The sequence below is a fragment of the Opisthocomus hoazin genome, chromosome 4 (genome assembly GCF_030867145.1).
Source record: "Opisthocomus hoazin isolate bOpiHoa1 chromosome 4, bOpiHoa1.hap1, whole genome shotgun sequence".
NCBI lineage: Eukaryota > Metazoa > Chordata > Aves > Opisthocomiformes > Opisthocomidae > Opisthocomus > Opisthocomus hoazin.
In genome coordinates, this window is record NC_134417.1 from 63416253 (window position 1) to 63438875 (window position 22623).

Genomic DNA, 22623 nt, shown 5'->3' on the forward strand with positions numbered 1-22623 from the left:
AACAGGCTGCCCAGGGAGGTTGTGGAGTCTCCTTCTCTGGAGATACTCAAGACCCGCCTGGACAAGGTCTTCTACAGCCTACTGCAGGTGACCCTGCTTCGGCAGGAGGGTTGGACTAGATGACCCACAGAGGTCCCTTCCAACCCCTACCATTCTGTGATTCTGTGATTCTCAGGTTTCATTGTTTCAGCCATAACATCAAAACCTTTACAAAAATGAAACAAAAGCCAAAAGCCTCAGTAGTAAAAACTGCAGCAATCACAAGCTACCAAGAGCTGCAGTTTTAAAGGGGTCATCTGTAGGGAAACAATAAAACCGCCCTGAGAATCAGACGGTTTTCACTGCACAGAAAACAAGAACCATCCTCAAAAGTGTTAACTGAACACTTTATGGTTAAGTAGAAGGGACAGATGCAGGCTCAATACTTAGTTTAGTTAAAACCCAGATTATCTTACTTTTCCATTGGCTCTTATACCCTGCAGACAGACTGTCACAGCTGCTTGAGATACTTATAATCTGTCACGGGGAGATGAGTCTATGTAGTCAGAACAGTACTGTCATCTAAAAATCTTTTAGGGTGTCTAATATTCCAAATTACACAAATCTAGTAAACCAAACATACTAAGACTTTCTCTTGTTCTCCTACGTCATCTCCAGAGTTACGACACCAGATGAAGATGCTGGTGCACTGCACATGGAAGACTGGATGCTTTGCATCTTTCCCTCAGGTGACTCAGAACTGAATTTCTGTGTTTCCTGCACTACTGCAAGCAGCTTCAGCTTGTTGACTGACTAGAAAACTTCACAAACACAGACAATTCTGACTCCTTGTTTCTCTAGTCTGCCATTACTCTGAAAGCAGAGGCACAGCTTACACACTCACTAGCCAAACAATGGACAGTAACTTCACCGGAGAAAGGAAACAGGGTACCTTGGTCATTCACTCATCCCACTCACCTATAGTGCTAAATAATAATATTATGGGAAAGTATTTTTAAAATTTAGCTTCCCCAGTTCTGTCCTCGCTTCAGAACTGGAGCAGAGATTCCAACTACAGTTAGAAAATTGTCCATTCTGAGCATGGCTACCTGTTACTGCAGCTGCTCTCTCAGACCTCGGTGGTCTCAGCAATCTCTCGGGTACACAAACGCGATGCTGTGACTTCTCTGCTTACCACTGCGAGCAGGGAGAAGGACAAGAATCAGTGTCAGTGCAGTCAGCCCAAGGAGGTTTCTGACAGGGCTAGCAACTGACCCTAGAAGATTTTGGTCCTAGGTTAGCTTTGAAACATATATTTAGCATTCCTTTTGGTTAAAGGAAAAAAAAGAAGCGTAGTTAGCTCTTACCCTAACATGGTCACTCTAGAGTGCCAAACTGACTCAAGCAATGCTAAGACCTATTTTTCGACTGGTCCCATGCAGATGAAAAATTTCCTGTTACACAATTTGAACATTCAGGCCTAAGGTTCAGCAGAATGAGTAACTCTATTCAGCTGTTTGCGTGAGAAAATCAGAGCAGAGTTGGCATCTGGTGAATTCTCCTATGGGCAGCTGCGACTGTGAAGACCAGTCACAGCCACTGAGCAGTAACAGCAGCAATTTGTCCAAGGTGGTCAGTTTATTTTTTAAATTTCCAAGGCAGCAAACCTATGCAGCACTGCTTATTTAAACCTGCCAGTCACTACCTCACCTAAAGGGCAAACACAAAGGTGAAACTAGGTAAATACTTTTGCCGTGCTTGCACAGAAAGTTTCTGCCTCATCTTCGCAGTCATAGAGTTCTAGTGATTCCTGCAGCATGTTATGAGACCTTCTGTGTACCCACTGCAGGTCTGAGCTTGAGCACAGGAGGGTCACTGTGTGTTCCGAAGTGGCCCCTGGTCACTACAGCAGATCAAAAAAAGGCTTGCTGCTGTCAAAACTACTCACGGCCCCAGCTTCGAGCCACTCTCCTCTCCCAGGGCAAGCAAGCTGTATCATGCTGGCCTGCCACAGCAATTCATCCAGCCCTACGGCGTGCTCCAGACAGCTCTCTCCCATGGGCAAATTGTTCAGCCTGTTCCCAGGTCCTTGCTAAAAATGGTAGTTGGGAGCAGGCAACCACCCTTGTCAGGCTACTTCACCTCACCCACAGCTCTCCAGCTCCCAACAGGAAAGCGGGAAAGCCAGGAAACCCCAGCCTGGCACGGCCACTGCTGCCTCTGCTAATCCCACAGCAGGAGAGAAGCCTGGCAGGGCTTGTTGGACCAGTGGCGTGTGTCTCGCCTCCGTGGGGTGTAGGCACAGCAGTCCCGCTTTGCTGGCTGGGAGACACAACTCCGTGCTTACAGAGTAGGGGTAAGATCACTGTCGACTCCCCACGTCGGTACTCGTGGTGGGTACATCAGCCCCTGCCTGGTGAACGCTTTTCTAGCAGCGCTGCACGACCAAGTTAAGCCACTGATATGGAAAGCAGATTTCTACCTCATGGGAGAGGGAATCATTCCCGACATTTATCAGAGGAGATAGTTTTAGGAAATCTCATTCTGATTTCCAGTGGCATACTGGATGACAAAACGAATATTTAAAGTACATAATTCTTTTCTCTAGGAAAAAAATCAACCTTTTTCTAAGCAAGCTGGAGGTGGCAAAAATCCATCCTTCCTGATGCAGAGAGAAGAAATAAGCATAATGCCATTATCAGAGCAGTCAACCTGGGCAAGTGCTACAGCAAGTCAGAGACAATTTTGTGGGAGCAAGGGGAAATTAAAATGAAGAACACCAGGCACTGCATTCAATTTGAGCAGGGATAGGGATTAATAGTTTTCATATATTTGTGAGGTTAACTACCCTCCTGGCCTATTAGCAGCACACTTGAGAGCTTGGACTGGGATGGCCATGGCCGAGCTGCAAACCCCATTCTGTGAGCAGCACTTCCAAAAGCAAGGCTGCCCAGCACAACACAGGCTAGAAGGTAAGCAGTAGCTGCCGACAAACTCACTCGAATAAGGCTCGTTACAGTGGTGGTGATAAAAGCCATGAAACTCCCTGCACTGAGCTACCCATTTTTCTTCCCTGTATATTCACAATCTAAAAGGGAAAGCAGGAACTTCTTCATATGCTGCGGAGCAAGTGAAGAAACGATCTATTCCCTGGTACAACAACAACACGCTACAAGATCAAAATGGAACCTTGGCTTTTTTCCTGCTCCTTATCACATGTCCATGTTGCTACAAAACAACAGTTGCACCCAGCTGAGAAAGTCTGGCAAACAGATGCAGGGGCGAGGCGACGCCAGCGTATCTGGGAGGAGATCCTCATCCATCCTGGTCATCCTGGCTATCCCCATGCCCGGCCCGCTTCCTTGCTGCAGCCACGCTGCATCTGCACCTTATTCAGATTGCAGGTGCGGAGTGCAGCTGCTCTGGTCAATGCTCCCAGCTCAGACGTTCGCTTATCGGAAGCCCCGTGCAGAGCCTCGAGCGGTAACCCTGGGACTGGACAGGATGGAGGCTGCTGCCAGGGGACTGTGCCAGCAGGTTCCCACGGTGCCACCCAGCCGTGGCCGCAGCAGGCTGCAACCCAATACCGTGATTCAATTACAGAACAAGAGGTTGGGTTCCAATTGTCAACCTGCGTCCTTTTCATATAAGTTATAGGTGTAAAATAAGTGCCACAACAGAGCAGGTGTGAGAAGTCTGTACAAGGAAGTAAAAAGCCAGACAGAGGATTGTTTGAGGGTTTTTTCCCCCTTCAAAAATCTCCAGTGCATTGGGTGCCACCTGCCCTACTTCTGAGCAGAGCCACATCTGTACTCACATCCACCGGCAAAAAGTCTTTGCAAGCAGATTGACAGATCATCCAAAGGGGTCACCAGAGCTAGCACGGCCAAGGGCTGGCGGCTCAGCACCTGGCATGTTTCGCTGCTTAGGCAATAACCAGCTACAGTCCATGTGACAAAGCCGAATCTAAGCACCATCAAAAATAATGGCATACCTGCATGCACCATTAGCGTGACTTCCTGAAGTTAATTTGAAGTACAAGATAATATTCAAACTGCACATTTTCCATTCTGTTGAAGAACTGCTTTATGACCCTGCTTCCCTTTTCTTCCTTTTTAGAGAATGAATGGAAAAAGCTTAATTTAGCACACAAATGCCAAATGACAATGTTTTTACTAGTACGTGGCTTGCAACAATGCATCAGTGCTCATGAATTTCTTTCAAGATCTGAAAACTCCATACATTGGGGATTTATTTTTTTGCAATCTACTTAAATCAACTCAGTTATGAAATCTAAATTCTGGTTTTTAAGTAAATGGCTAAACTTTCTAAACGTACCAGGGAGGGGCTTAGTAGGGTTACTTGAGGCTAGATGCGTAAGAGTTTGTAATGGAAGTGGTTATGCAAAGCACTGTGTTTGGCCCCATGCATCTCCATGCAATTTGCTACATTTGTTGACATCCTAGACGTAGTAATTCTATGATTTTCCTCTCGTTTGGTGCTGTCCCACCTTGATGCTGCTCTTCCCTCATGTGGAGCAGATAGCGTGATTCACGTATGAGCTGTACTGTTAATCCAGTCACCCTACAGCTAATTCAAAATAGCAAACATTTAATTCTTGAAAACGTATTCTCAGCTGATTAATTATCTCAGACTCTACTGCTCAATAAACTTAACACTGCTTGGATAAGGAGGGAAAAGAAGTATAAACTGGCCTGCTATAACCTAAACCTGACTTCCTTGAGCCCTTGAAGAACATAAGGTTTGAGCCCAATCCTATATAGTTCCTGAAGTGTAAAAACATTTTATTCACAGCTATGTCAGTAACTGGTATGCATATTACAATACCTCTATGAGCTGGTCTGGTTCACTCCCTTCTTCCACGGTAATTAATTTAGACCTTCCATTTCGCTCATTGTCCCGAATGCCAACAGCAACTTGAGTAGCCTTCAGCCGCTCGTATTTATTGCATGATGAGCCACACCACTGATAGATTTCCTAAAATAATTAAAAGCACACACACATTAGCAATAAGATTCAACACTGAGCAATATTAATATTTTATTCATAATTATCTTACTGGATCTAAACCACCAGAACATCAGCAAAGCTACATCTTTCAGAAATTCTTTCCAGAAGAGATTTGCTAAGTCACCTAGGCATTTGTAACACGCAAGGTACTTATGTAATGTAATTTAGCATCCACATATTAGGAGATTGCTTGATCTCAGAATAGTCAGAGCTTTGGTTTGACTGAGTTTTATCCCAAATACGGATATATCTTAAGCTATCTAAAGAACCTGAAACTCTTAAATTTGCTACTGCAAATTGTTTTTATTTTAGATTTGGTAGTTTCCTTCTATGTTACTTCAGCAGTGCTGGTTCTCATCTGCGGCAAGAAACAAAGTAATTTCAAAATCTCCAGTAAAACCCTGACTGTATCTGCTCCTCAAAGGTAAAGTTAGACCTTTCAATCCAGTTTTATTTTTGTGACGGTTTGCTGTACTATGACATTTGTCACATACCCTGCTGCATCAAACCACAAAACCAGCTCAAGTGCAAATGGATGACACAAGTGTTTTCAATAAAAAGTGTTCTTCACTGGAAGATTATTCCTCAGTGTACAGCTGATCCAAAGCTCAGAAATTGATTAAGCTCAAAATTAATGTAAGCCCTTCCAACTGTAGTTATCACAGATGTCTTTATAAATTACTTCTAAAGATGTACAGATCGGGAATACACAGTTTTTCTGGTCAATTAAACCATCAAGTTCCTCCCCAGCAGAAGATAAGACATAAACCTGGTCCCCCTTCCTGCCTCAGGAACTGACTAAAATAAAGACAAGAGACACATCTGTAAAAGATGCTTCCATTCATGAAACACAGCAGGTAGGAATAGGCTCCTGCCACAGCAGCAACTCCACCCAACCATGGTTGCCACCTTTACAAGGTGCCACCTCCACCCTCAGAGGCCACAGCAGAGGCAATTCATGTTGACGAGCAAGCGGTCTGGTGGCAGCAGCCCACATATCTCACACGCCTTCAAGGCCTTCCTCTCATCCGGCTGAACCGGTAGTGAACGGGTATGCCCCGCGCAGGACGGGGAAAGTGGAATTCAACCAGAACGGAGCACGTTCCCCAGGCACCTCTCAGGAGGGAAGGCCACCATAACCAGCCTAAGACAGGTCACCTAATGCAGTCACACCACAGACCAAGGACCCCCAGTTTTAGCAAGTCCCATTATTCATCCTGAATGCAAAGCATTTCAGAATAAAGAACTTAGATTTCAGTCTTCATGAAAATTACTAAGAAGAGGCAGAACATAAGCTGCAAAGCTGCTAGAGGCTGTGCTGGAAGGAGCTAGTCAAAGGAAATGAATCAGCTTGGCTGGTTGCTTTTTTCCTCTCCTCCCTTCTTCTGGAAGAAAGTCATTTGATTCTTCTTCATGTAATTCTATCAAATAGCCCAAATAGTACAGCAATAAAGGCACACAGGCATTTTCAACTTTAAAAAAAAAGGTTGAACTGGTTTGTGTTCATCTACAATGCAAATAACAAGGATTTAATCAGAGCCCTCACTGACTAAATCATTTGGGTCTTAGTTTTACGATGTATATACAACTGCATAAAACAGATTTCAGATGAAAACCTGTTTCATTCAAAAAAAAATCTTTTTAAGCTATTTCTGCTGATGACTATTGTTATTTAATAGCACTTGAAGTGGTGGCTTGAGACAAGTGAGAGATGAAGCACAGTTTCTCGGTACTAGCAGATGCAAACTTTCAGAAGACAGCTAACATTGATGCCGTCTGCATGCGAAACAGCGCTAGTAACTGCTGATACTTACTTTTCACCAGCCTGGACACAAAAAAAACCCCAAACTCAGTGATCTCACAGCCAAGTTCCCTTCTCTTTGGAAACATCCTTCAAAGATGAAGTTTTAAGATTACACCAGGATCACACAGATTCCCAGAACCGGATCCTTTTCTTCTTGCAGATGTTACACAATGAAAGCTGTGAGGTTTTCAGCTTGCTTTTACCAACTTGACTGTAGGCTTAAGACAACAACAACAAAAAATCTGCTTCCAAGTTCTGGTTTAAATACTGTCAGCTTACTAAGGATCCAGAATCTGGAGACATACTTGGCTTCACTTCTGAACCGTATCTTACATCTGACTTCAGACATTTCCACAGGAGAAAAAAAAAAAAGAATCTGTGCATACTCGGGGAAACCAAATTTTCTAAAGAACTAATGCAACATTTCCTTGAGTGTGTAGAAAGTCAAATGTTTCAATTTGAGCAAATTATTTTTAATATAGTTATTATAGCCATGCACTGCTTCAACCATCTTCTCCCAAATTTAGGGAGACTTCCCAAAACACAGATCCCTTTAGTTTCTGAGAATTTCAGCACTTTAACTTACTCATTCTCATCTTGGCCTACCTCCTACTAATTGAGCTTATTCAAAATTACGTGAGAAAACAGGATCCGCTAGAGATACAGCAGCAATAAATAGGAATTCTTTATTTCCCACAGTCTACAGAAGCAATAAGGAAGAGGAAGAAGGCATACACAGAGAATTAGCTGAAGAGGCTAGGCAGCTTTTGTCTTATCTCAGTGTGCATGCTGTAAATCAGGGAGATTACCTGTTCAGAAAGGTTGAAAGTTCAGTTTCTGTTGTACGTGTCAGCCTTCTCTTGGTCTTTTTGGTAACCGACCATGCAACCTCAGACAAGTATTCTCATCTACAAAACGAGTAGTGTTTCCTGCACCGACCACAAAGGATATTGTGAGACTTAAACTGTCACTGCAAATTACAGAAACCTTTACTTCTCAGATAATAAATTCATATTTTCTTTTCTTAGCAACTTCTAAAGGTCCCACTGCGCAGTGTGCCCTGGCTATGCCCCATTCACAGTGTATTCTCCCACTTTGCCTTCAGTCAGCAAGTGACTAAACTGAACTCTCCTACAGTTCACTGCCTCTAGGCTTCAAATCAGACTGAGGAAGGACAAAGACCTTTAAAAATCTACAGTAACAGATTTCAGATTTTTTATTTGCAGACTACATTATTTCCCTTATGGAGTCCACACTTCTGAACTACAGAAACATTCCCACAAAATAATGTGGCCTAAATTCTTTTGTCCTAAACTAAAATAAATAAAATTTAAATTCTGTTAGCTGTAATGTTGAGAAACCTCATGTAGTAAGGTTTTCTCTTGCTGCATAAAAAACACACTTGAATCAATGAGCAGTGTCTGAAAATATCCCTGATCTGGACTTCACATGGACGAGCCATACCATTCCTATAAGCTCCATCTCCCCTGATTATTTAAACAATAGTGATTTTAAAAGCTAGAAAAACAAGAATCTGATTCTTTTCAGCACTACAGAATAAAGACAGTATTCTTCATTAAAACTCTGAAAGCTAAACTTCACGTACTGTGTAATTTAACAGAAAGAAGTGAGCAGCCACAAGTCATGAAAGTGTTCCAAAGCACATATTTTACTGTATTTACTATAAGCACTAAACAAATATCTTAAGCATTCAGTGCTACAAGCCTTCAGGAGCTTAGATTTAGTTAATTTTCTCTTCTGAAGTAAAATTGTCTTCTCAATTATTTTTAAATGTATCCAATTTTAAGGCCTCATGATAGAAGTTCACACATATTTACAAGTTTGTCTTCCTGATATAACTTACTCACTTGAATCTCTAGGCAGATTGGGTTTTTAACAATTTAAAGCCAGAAAAAGATATTTTTAAAAGTTAAAGCCCCTTCTTGACAAGGCTCAAATCTAGATCTGGATTTACCTGAAACACAGTCAGCTAGTTATCTAACCATGTCCAACAGACCACTGAGCTTTTGGCTTGTATTTTATTACTCATGTATTTATTTTTAGACATATATATGTATAAAGTGCTCAACCAGGGCCATAATGTGGTATTTAGCTTTAGCTCACTCTGTGCTTTCACAATTTCTTAGCTGTGCTACACCTTCACTATTTTTAGGCTTGTTTTGCTGACCTTATTTTGAATTGGCGGGCTGACAAAGAAATGTTTCCATTAAAATGAAAATAGGCTTCAAGTGTTCATTCATCTCAAAAAAAAAAAAAGGAACTTCATTCATCAGTAATGCCTGTGCCAAGCCCAGTTTATTTTCAGAAGTTTGTACTAGCAGTATTTATTTATTTTTCAATTTCCTTAACAGAGCTTGAGAGAGATGCTATGGAAGAGAGCTATTCTGCTACCTGATATTAATGGTTGTTCATATCAATATACTTCTCAGATCACAGTGGGACAACAGGCAGTCAAGGGTGAGAACATTTTATAATGAATAATCACAACGACCACCCCAGAGTTCCTGAGGGAGGTCGGGAAGGCAAATCGGGTCGGTGCCATGCACACTGTGCTCATAGCAAGGTCTCTCCTCATCTGCACATTTTGGGGGGACGCGGTTTGGTCTTCCAGTGATAAGAGCAGCAGGATTCACTGCTTTTATTTGTGATAGCTTCTGGCCTGCAGAGTGACCTTGAGTAAGTCACATGAGATTTCTACAGCACATTAAAAATGACCCAACACTTAGCTTCTATACAGAAGCACGTTGCAGGATGATTATGTATGGCTTGTGTAACTCTGAGTATCTTGCCACTTTCCCCTGTATGGAGAGGAATTGTAAAAGTACACCCCTCCTGTCTTCCTTCTCCAGACTCAAATGATATGTAGAGCAAGAGTAGGAAAAATAAACCAAAAAATTTGCTTATTGCAGAAGTGACATAAAACCAGATTTTCCTAACACACAGCTACCTCTGTATTCATCTGGCAGCCTGCTCAGTTTGGAGGCAAACGAAAATATGCTCCATGTCCTGGTGTCTTTTCTATGAATCTTAGCCAGGACTACAAAAGCAGAACCAAGCAGCTTAGATCTGTGAAGAACTCACAATTTTGTTCTAGTTACAAACATGTCCTGAACATAAAAGTGTTTCAATCCTGTATCTTTGTTGAAGTACCTATTCATTTCCAGGCCCATACTGTAACTGCTGATTTTCGTTCTTTTACACAGAGACATTAAAAAGCAAAACAAATTAAACAGGTTTGAAAACTCTGTTTGAAGCAAGTTTGCTGTAAAGCTTCGATTCTAGTAGAAAATAGCAGTGAAATGTTTAAGAGATAAGTCTCACTAATCTTAAAATATTAAAACAAAAAATAAAGCTTTCATTAAGGAAAGACTTGAAGCCAAGAATCACAATCTGGTGTGCCTCTGTTCTTTGTCGGCAGGCCCTGATGCACTCTAACTCTGTCCACCTTTGCCTGCATCTACACCAGAGCATGCTCCCAGAATATAATTGCACCTCAATTTAAAAAGTACCACTCTTAACTAAGAGTCAGCTAAATCTATAGCGTGGCTAGCATCACGTTAACATGATGTAGCTTATGCTGACCTAACGTACATCAGTCAAGATGTTGTCTTCTGTTCCTCTAAACCACAACATTAGGTACAGAGGCATGGCTATGAAGCAGAGGGGCTTAGTGCAAGACAAGCCTTCAGCTAAACCCACTCACTTCTGTGAAACACCATACCATACTCTCTTTACCCGCTCAACTCATACAAAAGGGCTAAAAGCAAGAAAAGAAGGTTTGTAAAGTTATTTCTGCCTTAATCCCTCTCTTCTCTTAAGCTTAGCTGTTTCTGTTTTAGATAGAACCAGATCAAAGCCTGGGCAAATAACCACATCACAGAGAGATACTGCAGTGTGTCACAGTGGGTAGGTAGAAGAAACGCTGACGAACCTTGTAAAGAAAGGTGAGTTAGGAGGAGAGGAGCTGTGGTACAGCAGTTCCGGAAGGAGCCTGCACTGCTAGTGCTCACATGTGAGTGAACCTAAGATACCACTTCTTGAGGGAAGTAGAAAAAAAAAACAACTAGCAAAGCACAAATATTGGCAAAGCTTTTATACGTATCTTATCATGCTCCTATGTTTGTATCAAAATAATCAGCACGCATTCAGCTGAGACTCTATTCATTCTCTTCATGGCCATTAATAAACAGCTGTTCTGATAAGGCAAGAGTTCATTTCAGCTGAAGTTGTTCTTTGTTCAAGTCTAGCCTCTTAAAGCTAACAGATTTTAAAGGAAAAATGCCAATACAAGATACAAATAGACTTGGAAAATAGTTTTTACATGAACTGCAAACAACAGAAATGTTTCTAGTGTCTTCAGTTCTCAGTAAAAGTATCTGTAAAACAAATGCACATTACCTTGATGTTTGTAATCCAAACACCAAGTTTTGCAAACTAAAAAATTTAAAGCCCTAAAGCAAGAGTGTGGAGCTTTTTTTTTTTTTAAAAAAAAAAAGCCAAAAAGAATGCGAAATCACCAAAACAAAGTCCAAGTTGCAAGGAAAATAACTGAACAGTAAAACTGAATAAAAGTGACTGGGATACAGCACTTTGTTCACTGACGTGCAGTTTTCTGGGAACTGACATAATATATTGAGAAGAACATTTGGATTGAACCAGGTTAATATAGGCTTCTGGAGACTTTTTTCTCCTTAAATTATTCAATGTATTTTTCCTGTCTTGACTGTTGAATTCTTGATACAGGCAGGGAAAAGAAGAAAGTTCATCAAATCTACCTTTTACATTTGTTGAAACTGTAATACAGGGAACCATTGAAAGTTGTAGAGTTTTGATAATCCAAAACAAACTCTGAAATCATTCAGCTAGAATGCTGCTGAGGCCACCACCACCCCAGCCCTGGTATATTTACAATAGTGTCTTTATAATCAGCCTTGGAGTCTCCCATTTGATTCAGCTGGAACAAACTGTCATAACAAAAAATAAGTCAGATGTACCACAGCCATACACTTACTACATTCATTTATCCTCTCATACCTATTTTGCTGGTATATTCTGGGAATAGCTGTTGCTATACCCCAGTGCATTAAAGGGCGAGTACCAAGAGGATATTAATTCTAAGTAACAGCAGCTCAAGCAGCAAAACATCTGGATTTCCAACAGCATCAGGAAGAAAACTGAACTCTTGTGCACGCACGTATGTCCTGTCCACCTGAAGCTTTACTTGTGGTCTCTTTCAGCCACTTTTCTGCATACAAGTGGGGGCAAGAGGAAGCTTTCCAGTCCATAGAGTATGAAGGAAAACTACGTCCCCTGAATACTCTAAATGAAGTGAGGAAAAAGGCTTAATATTTATTTTTCTCACATCTGATGACTTTGGGACCGTAACAGTTTCCAGAATGCTGGAGATTACGCTACTCAAGCTGTAAAAATAATTGGTTCACACATTTACAGAAATATTAGATACTTGCATACTAAGATACACTGTGCATACACATAATCACATTTTTAAGCTGTTAATAAGTCCATAAAGTTAATAAAGCACTAAAGCAATTTAGTTCTTCAGGCTCTGCTACTTGTTTGGCAACTCCCTGCTACACTACGAGCGACAGTTTAACTCTCTGCTGGGTGAAACTGGAGAAGGGGTCAGTTGTAGGAGAAATATGTGAATGAAAAGCATGGAAAAAGGACGACTAGTCGGTTGTTAATGCCAGGGAAAACAGCTAGAAAGAGAAACTTGCAGTGATGAACTCCAACATGTAAGAATCTGCTCTTCCAGTCCTGATTATACCCAAACTGTGACTTTAATAAAGTGATTAATATGCTGATTGTGAACTGGCTTCCCTAAAAGATGAGAAGCAAAGCCACCTAGAAGAGATAGCACAGGCAAGAAGGCAGGGAGATTACAGAAGCAAGCAAAACTACAACTGTGTATAAGGTTACAACGTGATGCTGAATCATATGCTGTAGTCATAATCATAAAGCAAGTATTTGTCCTCTTGGTCTTTTACTGCTAAAAAGCAGAAGTTTATTTTCTTTTTGTAAACAGAATTTAATCTTTAGCAAGTTAACAGTTTGTATGAAAAGTAGGTGTCAAAAAAGCTAGCTTTTTTGCGTAATGCGTTTTTTTTCCCTAGTGTTTTTTTGCCAGACAGCAATCTTTTTCCTTTTGACATACCTATTATGCCAGGAGTTAAGTAGGAGCATACTGACAGATACATGATCACAACAGCTTTATTCAGTCTCACACTTTTGAGTTCTAGCATCATAATTTTCACTTGTGATTCATGGAACCCTTGAGAAGTATATACATAGATTGCTGGATGGCACAAGTTGGGTTTTAAGCATGCTGCAGGCTCTTGAATTTCAAACCAGCAGCCTCTTGGCTGTTTGTAAATCAATTTATAAGCACCACTATAGGAACGGGAAAGATGGACAACTGAGTGCAGTTACTTTCAGTCTTCATTTAACTTGAGATATAGCTAACACCTCACCATCTGCACTCTTCCTTTGGGAAGAACGGTAACATTTCGTTAGCAGAACTTTGATTGTACTGACAAAGCTTGCCAGCCTCAGTCAGGCCCAAGCTCAGAACTGCTTAGTACTTATCACACATCTTACCCTCCTCACCCCCTCAGTCTTGTTTTAACAGCTGTCACCTAATTTCTTCTAGGAGGCTGAGCTGTACACAGCCTTCTCCCTGCCCTCTGCAGTCACTTGGCTCCTAGCACTGCTGCTGTCTCCCACCAAGAGGGAAGTCAGCCAGAGAGAACCCAGTCTTACGTCTTACAAAGCTCTATCTGAACAAATGCGTAGAGAATATTTTTGCTGGTCACTAAGAATACAACTTTAGACAGCTTTCATACAGCAGAGCTTCCCAAACTGAATTGAGAAACTTTCAGTAAAAATCAGCTGATCACTTCATGTTGTTTTATTGTATTGCTACTCCCGTTACTTCTGGTCCATGTTTTGATGACCACCCAAATTATCAACGCATCTCCACATTCACATTTTGTACATCCATGTACACCAATGTACACAGGGTGAACTTCACAATACTGATGTTTCCTTCCTACTTTAAACCAATCACCAAGAAAATTGGCAGAACAGATGAAAGTCTTTAGCACATCTCATCAGAAATGTGCAAGTATTAGCTATATTAACATATGCATACAGATGATACTCAAATAGCCTGAGAAACAGTATGTTATTCACTGGATGGCACAATGATGTATTTTTTTCCTTCCCTTCCATAGTAATTTTCTGTGCCCTGTCATGCTCCTTGCTGTTTTGAGAACTTGTCTTGGTGATGGAGGAAGAGCGATGTGGCTAAGGGCAAGTGGCTGGAGGATGGGCTGATGCAGGGAGAGCTGCATCTGCAGGTAAAGGGGACAGCACAGAGAAAGGCCAGACAGTTTATGGCCATCAAGAACTGCCAAACCCATCCTGGTGCCTTTCCAGTGGGATGCCAGGAAGAGCTCAGCACCCTCTGGCCAAAAAGACAAAATGGGAAGGGTGGCAGAAGACCATGGCTTCTGGGAGGGCTTGAGCACAGCTATGCCAGTATGTCTGGTTAAGCAGCGCCAGACAAGGTAAGGTGTGCTTTACTCCAGGCCTGTACAAAGCCTTCTCAGCAACTGCCTTGCACTTCTCTTGCCTGCCCTGTCCCAAAAGCTCCCTTACAGCGAGATTCCCAGGTTCATCAAGGAGGTGTCATGGAAATCCCTGGCAGAACAAAAAGAAAAAAAAAACAACCATAAATCAGGGTCTGGCACCCCAGGCACCCTCCTGGATCACTCACTGCCCTGGAACATCAGTCTGGTGGTCACAGTCTTACAGAAGATTGTCTGAATAAGAAGTCTTTACGTATTACCCACAGCTAATAACTCCCCTCATAGCAAAGACAGCATTTTCTCTGCCATCTGCAGTTACTTTCTGTTCCAGCCTAGAGAGTTCAAACGTGGCAAGGTAAGACCTGAGCAGGGTATTTGAAGTGCTGTAAATGTGGTTTAGTAATATATCTAGGTATGAAGTAGCCATTAGAACCTGAACTGTAAATATGTGAACCTAGCTGGAAACACAGGCAAATGCTTTTCACTTAAGGCACTATTACCGGGAGGGAAACCTTAGTGACTAATGATTTTACTCCTGATCATTATTACCTTTCTTAGTTTTCCCTTATCTGTTCAAACCACAGGTTTAAAATACTGCTGTAATTGAGCTCAGTGGGAAAACTGATAATGAAAAATCATTTATCAGATAAGTGGCTTGATAAACTGTAACAGCAAATGGACTGCACAAGCAGTTTTGCAGTGCCATAGAGACCATACTTCTGGTTATCTAAGAGACTGGGGAAAGGAAGTCTTGGAAATTCATCTTATTTGATATGCTACATTAATTTGATATTAAAAGCACAGACCATAAGCTCATTTTATGCAATTGCTGCCCGTTATTCTCAGACAATGATTCAGTAGTGCCCTGCAATAAATCCCAAGACTCAAGAGCAATGCTATTTAAGACTCATTTTATTTCAATTAAGTAAAGGAATCTACTTGAGCCAAAACCCTTTTTTTTCCAAAGGACCCCTAAATTCAATTAAGAGTTCCTGTAAAGACTCACCCATTTACAATGGGCCTGTAGTCATAGAGCCATGAAAAAATTTCAATCTCAAATACAGTCACTTCAACTTGAAATATAGCTCTTAGAAAATACACTGTCACAGTAGGAAACTTGAGCAAGTCTTACACAGCACCTATTTCTCTTTAGGCACTTCACTAGATCTTCAAGTATGCCACACACTGTCTTTTCATCTCCCACAAGAAAGTCTAGTTTATATAATAACCTATGATGAAATTACTACAAATGTCTGGATGCTGGAAGACTTTCCTTAACTTGTTAATACATCCAAGGAAACCCATCCCTCATATCACTGACATGGCAAGACCAAGAACCGTTGTTAGTCATGTGATGTGACTGACATTTCCCATCACGTGGTAAAGAAGAAATCTAGATGTTCATATCTAATCTTTTTTCCTACAAAGGCACAGGGTTGCATTGCTGCTTAACATCTGTCTCGTCAAACAGGAAATCAGAAACCAGAGTGATGTTACACGAAGAAAAGAAAAAGGCTCACAGTGTACATCCAGTATTGGAAATCAAGACTCTAGAGTCATATTACATTTAAATTGCTTAATGAACGTGCTTTGCTTGCAACAGATCTCATCAAAAAGGATGAACCCCAAGCTATACACGTAACGCCACTATATACACCCACAGTGCATCACATCAGTGTCATTGCCATGTCTACAGCGTGACCTGACTAATTACTGTGGGTGAACTGGGTAACCGTGGCACAATGAGGGTCAGGACAAGCAAATTCATGGAGCGCACCCAGTTCCACAGAGTGTCCATGGGAGGTTAACTCCAAACCAGAAAACTCAAGCCCTGCGACAGCCTGACTGCAAAAGCAGTGTTTTCTATCAATGTTTCATTCCAACTTTCCCATTTCCCAGGGTTAAGTCTGAAAAGGAATAGATGTTTTGAGTCTCCTATGCATCCTTAATAAAAAGTGACATTGAGAGACAGCTGTTTGGATATTGATGATTTAGTTGTTTCAGATGATTAGGCCACAGTGCCACAGGAGGACAGGACAATGTTAGGAAAACATTGGTGGTTGTTCTGTCTGAAGGCTGCTAAGCCTGATAAAATTCTAACAGACATAATCAATATGGCTACTTGATGCCAGTGTCTTCAATGATGACACCAGGGGATGCTTTTCAGAAGCAGCAGCCAAACCTATAACGAGTTCAGAATTGCTCCTTTTTCAATAGGTCAGGAAACTCTTCTCTGAAACCTTGGTGAATAGCTGACCACTTCCTTGTGAAGCACTACAGTTTAGGCCAACTGCAGTTGCTGCTTTGCAGATAAACTTTTCTTTTTCATATGCTCTTAGCTTTATACGCCAGCATATCAAGCATGGGAATAATTTCAAACTGATAACTAGCACCTCATTAGAATGAACTACATCCCAGCTGCTACTTTTGAATTCGTTTTAAGACTTTTTTATACTAAGGTGTCAATACTGTAAGTCATGTGAAGCAAGAAAAATTATCTTATCTGTCCATATGCTTCTGCACTATGCTACTTGCTTTCAGCAGAAAGCCTTGAACTATGGGATTGCTTCTCAAGTGATCTCTTGAAATACTCAAGTAGTTTTATAACGTACCATATAACACATTGTACGACAGGTTTATTTTGACAACTTGTTCTTGTTTTGCAGCTATTTCTTTAGGGTGAATTATCACAAACAAAGTTTTATGAATATGAAGAAACGCTTTTAAGAGAAAGGTCCAATCTGGGCTCTGCTCTGAACCCAAGCACTGATCCCATTCAGCTGGCAGACAGTGTCAAAGTCAGGCAGGACTTCATGTGAACAGCTTAAGGTTCAAACACCTGTAGTAAAAAATCCCAATGCCTTTAGTAGGAAAGAGCACTGTTTCCTGAAGCACAATCTGTGTGTACTTCGGAAAACATTTCGGACAATTTTGTGTTGTGACACTAAAACTGATTTTTTCTTCTTTCTGTCAGTTTGGGTGAGTGACAAAATCAGTTATGCATTTTAGGGGATGATTCAGACCTTAGAAGGGATGCTACATCTCTTACTTTTCAGTGTGTTTTGCTCTAGGAAAGACTTACAGTTCCGAGGTCAATAATAAAACAATCTCCTCTGTTGAAGCTGGTCCAAGCCAGGGGGACTTCTGTGGCTCTTACAACTCTCCGGCCCTTGATATGCAGCAGCCTCTGAGCACTCAGATCATTAGTAACAACATGATTAAATCCAGAGGCAACACCACCTGCCTGAATAAAACAAAACAGCAAGCTTTATTTCAGTCTGATTTCTGCAAACCTACCTTTTTGCTACAGCTGAGGAGCTAGCAGGGGAAAAAAAAAAAGTTTATGCAGTTAGAGATGAGCCAAAATAACATACTGTTTAATAATGCTGACTACAGAGCAGACAGACTTGGGGAACACTGCTGCTGCTGAACTCTCAGGTGTGAGCCTTTATCTGAGGGAAGAGACATCTCCTAGCTTCAAAGCGTGTTCAGATGAGTGAGGAAAGGGAAAGTATAGAATTTATCACACTTTCCTGCATCATCTAGAGCATAAGATAATGCTGAACCACCCTGTTAGGACAAAAATGAGTGGGTTATCAAATAAGGACTGAGGGAAAGCAGAGGAATATACAGCTTCTGTACAAGCTCTCAAATTCCTAAAATTCAGAGGTCTGGGTGTTTTTGGTGCCTGGTTATATGTAGAGGAAGGAGTCATTCCACAGTAGGTCTGTAGTTTTCTGAAAGGAGTATTTGCAGGTTATGAGGCAACCTAGCAAAGAGTACCAAACTGGTAGAAGCAAGACCAAACAATTTATTTACAATCTATAAAGTGTAAGTTTAAGTAACTTGTTCCTGTAAACTGGCTTGTCTGTCCGTCTCTGAGGCAGCATTCTTCACTCCCTCAGGAGACCCAGATCTTGGGTTGGAACAGAGAGCGTCTCTTGAAATTACAGAGAAAAAAAAATAAAAGAGCAGGCAGGATACTATCAAGCTCTCTTACACAAGCAGAGTTAAAAGCTTCAAATTGGTTGTGTAGACTTGTGATAAGTTACAAACCTCCATAATGGGAAAAAGGCTGACTGAGTGATGGCTCTCAGAGCTCCTACTACAAGGAGATTCTCAGGAGATACACTACTTTATTCTTAAAATAAACAGATGTCTCAAAATTTCCTTCCAAATATTCTGCTTCTGGAAGTGACACAACAGGGAGGCTAACACCGCAGCTTTTTCAAATAAAAAAATTCATGAAAAGTATTTGGGAGGTTTTTTTTAACTTCAAAATAAAAAAACTGCAGTAGGATTGCAAAAGCACCATTTTTAGTCTACAGTTAGGTTTTGGTCTTTTCCACTTTGCTCATGTTTTTAACGACGTAAGCACATTGGGTTCTGCATTTGAATAAAATGATTCAGTCTGCAACATAGACATGGTTTCTGTGACATCTTCTGCCTCTGAAACAGTGTCCTTACTGTGAGCACCCTTAGACACAAGTACAAAATTTCAGGACAGTTTGATTGGGGGAGGTAATAAATCACTGGGAGAGGTTTTCAATTATCAGAAGGGACACTGGTAAACAAGCTGCTGTTTTCTGTACAAGCGCAGGGACTTCTCTGTTTTAAGACCGGTAGTTCAGATCTAAAACCACTAAACATCAAGAAACAATTTTTAAGTTTTCAGTAACAGACACAAAGCAAAAGATTTTATTTTAGTTTGGGAACAATGTTACATATGCTTGTAGAATTTGGCAACTGGCTCTTTACCTTGTATTTAATTCCTCCTTTGAAGTAGCTCACAAACTCAGTAGACTCATACCCTTGAATTTCTCTACTCTGCACAGGCTTTCCTCCTAAATAGTCATCCAGCTGAACAGTGAAGATAGCTGCAGCTGTGCTTTCATCCTGGGTACATTCTTTCCCTGAAATTGATGAAATATTATGTCTATAAAGGACTAACATAAGTTTGAATTCTGTTGGAGAAATTGTCTCTGACAATCAGGCATTGCCTTCAGCAGGTTGTACGGCCCATGTATATGTTGCAACAAAACACTACTTCATAACCTTGTTCACCACCAAACGCATGACCATCCAGACCATTTCTCAACTACTTGTAGAACTGCCTTCATAAGCAAGAAAAAAGTGAAAAATAGCCAAGTTTGTCTGCTCTCAACCTCTTTGAACAAGAGAATATTTTAATTAAGCAAGTTTAGCATGGCAAGCGTCTGCAGTAATGATTTGTAGACTTTCATGTGCAAAGACTAGATGGTAAACCACATACGTATGCTAAGAGCAACTCACCAAGCCATACAGTTAAAATAACTCAAGAGCAATCCTATTGACAGTATCAAGCAAGCAAAGGGTGATTTGCTTAGATATCTTTTATTAGATTGCCTGGTACAGCTGAGAGAAAGAAAAGCAGCTTTGGGGCTCAGATATTTTCTTCTGTTTTGTACCTTTTGGAGATTAGCCTCCTCTCAGGGCCATGGCAAAATGACCTCCTTAACTAGTGTGTTGATGGCTCAATCGCACTGCAAAGCAGGCTGTATATCAAAACAAAACTCTCAGCATGGGCGTATGCTGTTTTTATGAACATTTTCAGCAGTTTCGATTGTTTCAGGAAGGATGCAAGTAGAATCAAGTCTCAAAAAATCAGCTTCTCAAGAATTTTTGAGGAGTAAAGAAAGACAAGGTTTTCCATTTATTTTTTATTTGTTGTTTCTAAATAAGAGGAAGAAGCTGGTATACAGGCAACAGTTCTCAAGAGTAGCTGCTCACTTGCATTAACCATTTCTTTGCTTCCAGGTGACCAAGTGGAAAAAAACAGAGCGGAGCTCCAGGCAGCCCAGACAGAGATACCTCTCCCAGGCTGTGGGAGAAGGGGAAGTGTGCAGTGAGGTCTCAGTGTCACCTCACGGTGTAGGGAGTCATCGTTGTCACAGGGAGCCTGTCAGCAAGGTAGTAGGAAATACAGAGCATGGGAAAGTGAGGACAGGGATGTCCAAGTGGATCACAGACCTAGCTCCTCTCTTAGGGAGAGGGAATGCTCTGTTTGTGGCCCCGTAGTGCAAATGCCACAGGACAACTCCCCCCGGCCACCAACACCTGTGCTTCCCCAGGGACCCGTGCCACCACTGCCACCAGCACAGCTTCTGGGGGACATGGGTGCAATGGAAGCCTCCCAAAAGCAGAAAGGATGAAACAGGGAAGTGATTCAATGAATAATGGAGACATGGGGAAGAGAAAAGCATGAGGCCATAGAAAAAAGTAAAAAAATCACTGAAATCGGGAGATAACACAAGAAGCTCTGGAAGAAAAAATCCCCACCACTCAATGGTAGCACATTGTCACATAATAAGTTCTTCTTTCTCAGACCGAGGTACCTCCTTAAAGTTGGTAGTAAAGTTTTGTTTGTTTGAATAGGGCTATTCATATACATGAGGACTAGATCCTCCAGATTTATTGCTTGTAATTACACAACAGGGTTCAGGGTTGAAACAAACTGGGTTTGGAACACTGTTAGAGATAAGAACCACTATGAGGCTCAGTCTCACAGCTGCCATGCAATAAAACAGTCAGTGAAACGCTGTTTAAGAAAATGTGAACATCAGTCCAAGCATAGGTTGGTCACCCTGTATGGAAAACAGACTTACCTTATAGTCTGAGGCACAAACAACTATAAATAAGCCAGAGTATACAGGAAAAAAAATTTTTACCAGACCAGACAGGTCTTATCACTTAATCTCCGGAGACAAGGGTTAAAAAAATTGTTAAAAAACATCATGCATGATTTTATTAAAGACATCAAGTGAGCTACAGCCAGTCTTACTGCTAGAAGTAGCCTCACACTGGCATAGTACATGCTGCTTCCACTGGTGATAGTTTCAAGTCACAACATCTCCCTCAGGATTAGTTTAGCTGCTAAGACATCCCTCAAGTACCAGCGCAGACATCCAACCCAGGAGCTCTGAGCAAAGTTAAAAGTGGACACAGCCACCACAACACAGACCACACTGATTGCTTGGCCATGCCAACTTCATTGCAGCACCTGAGTTAGCTCATTCAGAAATTATCCTTCTTATACAGCACTTCTCCATATGTATTTGGTAAAACATTGGCTTTTGCATAGGAAGCTTCAGGCCAATGGAACAACCATGATAGTGGGAAGAAGGGCAGGCCCAGAAAGCCACAGCAACCATTGATCATTAGCTTAGAAGTCCAGAAAAGTATTGCTGCCCATAGGCATGGTTTTAGGGTTACATATGCACAAATTCTACTATGCAAAAAGGAGTGATAGGTAAGTCAAGTTACATAATGTTTGAAATTCTTTCCCAAAACAAACCCTTTTACTGCAACATTGGTCACCCATTTCTGGACTCTTTTTACTAAAGCAGACGATGTACTTGAATGATTTGAGTAAAACATTTATGTACTAGGTGACAAAAAAATCAGGTTAAACAAGGATTTGTGGCTCCCTAGGACTCTAGTCCCAGGTAGTCGGCAGACACACTTGGTAAAGAGATTCTGTAATTTTTGTTTTCTTTAGAAAATTGTCTAATTATTAGTTAATTCCAAATTTTAACTTTTTTTCTTTTGCAAATGAACCTCTAGTACTGGTAAGGACAAAGTACCATGCAAGCTGTAGTTTTGCAGCGGAGGGACAGAAAAAATGTCAAGTAATCCTCCCTCAGAGATTACTATACATTTCACCAGGAGTAAAGGAAAATCAGGTTCCTGCCTGCCTTCCATGGTATTTAAAAAAAGACTCTGGCATTGTACACATTCAAGAGAAAGTATTCCTCCTGTGCAGCATTCATATGTGATTGTAAGTAGGTGTGAAAAGCTGTACATTTATGATGTTCTTTAGCAACAGCTTTGTTTTTATTAACAGAGGGAGATGAAGTACAACTCCAGAGCGACAGGGTTTCCATTAATCTGAGTTCACAAGAGTTCTCTCCATCCCAAAGTCTGACTGTTAATGACTGCTGCTGCTGTTCAGAGATGGCTTATGGGAAGCCTTCACACAGATCCTACTGAGGTCTTCCCAGCCCACAGGTTATAAGACCTTTGCTCATGTGAGATAAATTTGGTGTATGTAACACTGGTGAGAATCGCTCAGCAAAAATACCAAAAGGATTCAACCTCTTGCCCTGGGTGTGACTGCCTTTCCCAATACACCTTGCATGA

General features: G+C 41.2%; 1 protein-coding gene across 1 annotated transcript in view; it reads right to left on the reverse strand.

The window, feature by feature from the left end:
- SCIN (scinderin) overlaps positions 1–22623 on the reverse strand; it is a 52513-nt gene that overhangs the window by 28210 nt on the left and 1680 nt on the right. The window contains exons 2-4 of the mRNA XM_075419251.1: positions 19204–19358; positions 17528–17689; positions 4828–4977 (exon numbers count right to left, since the gene is read on the reverse strand). Of these exons, the coding sequence (XP_075275366.1) occupies positions 4828–4977; positions 17528–17689; positions 19204–19358 (467 nt within the window). The remainder of the gene's footprint in view (positions 1–4827; positions 4978–17527; positions 17690–19203; positions 19359–22623) is intronic.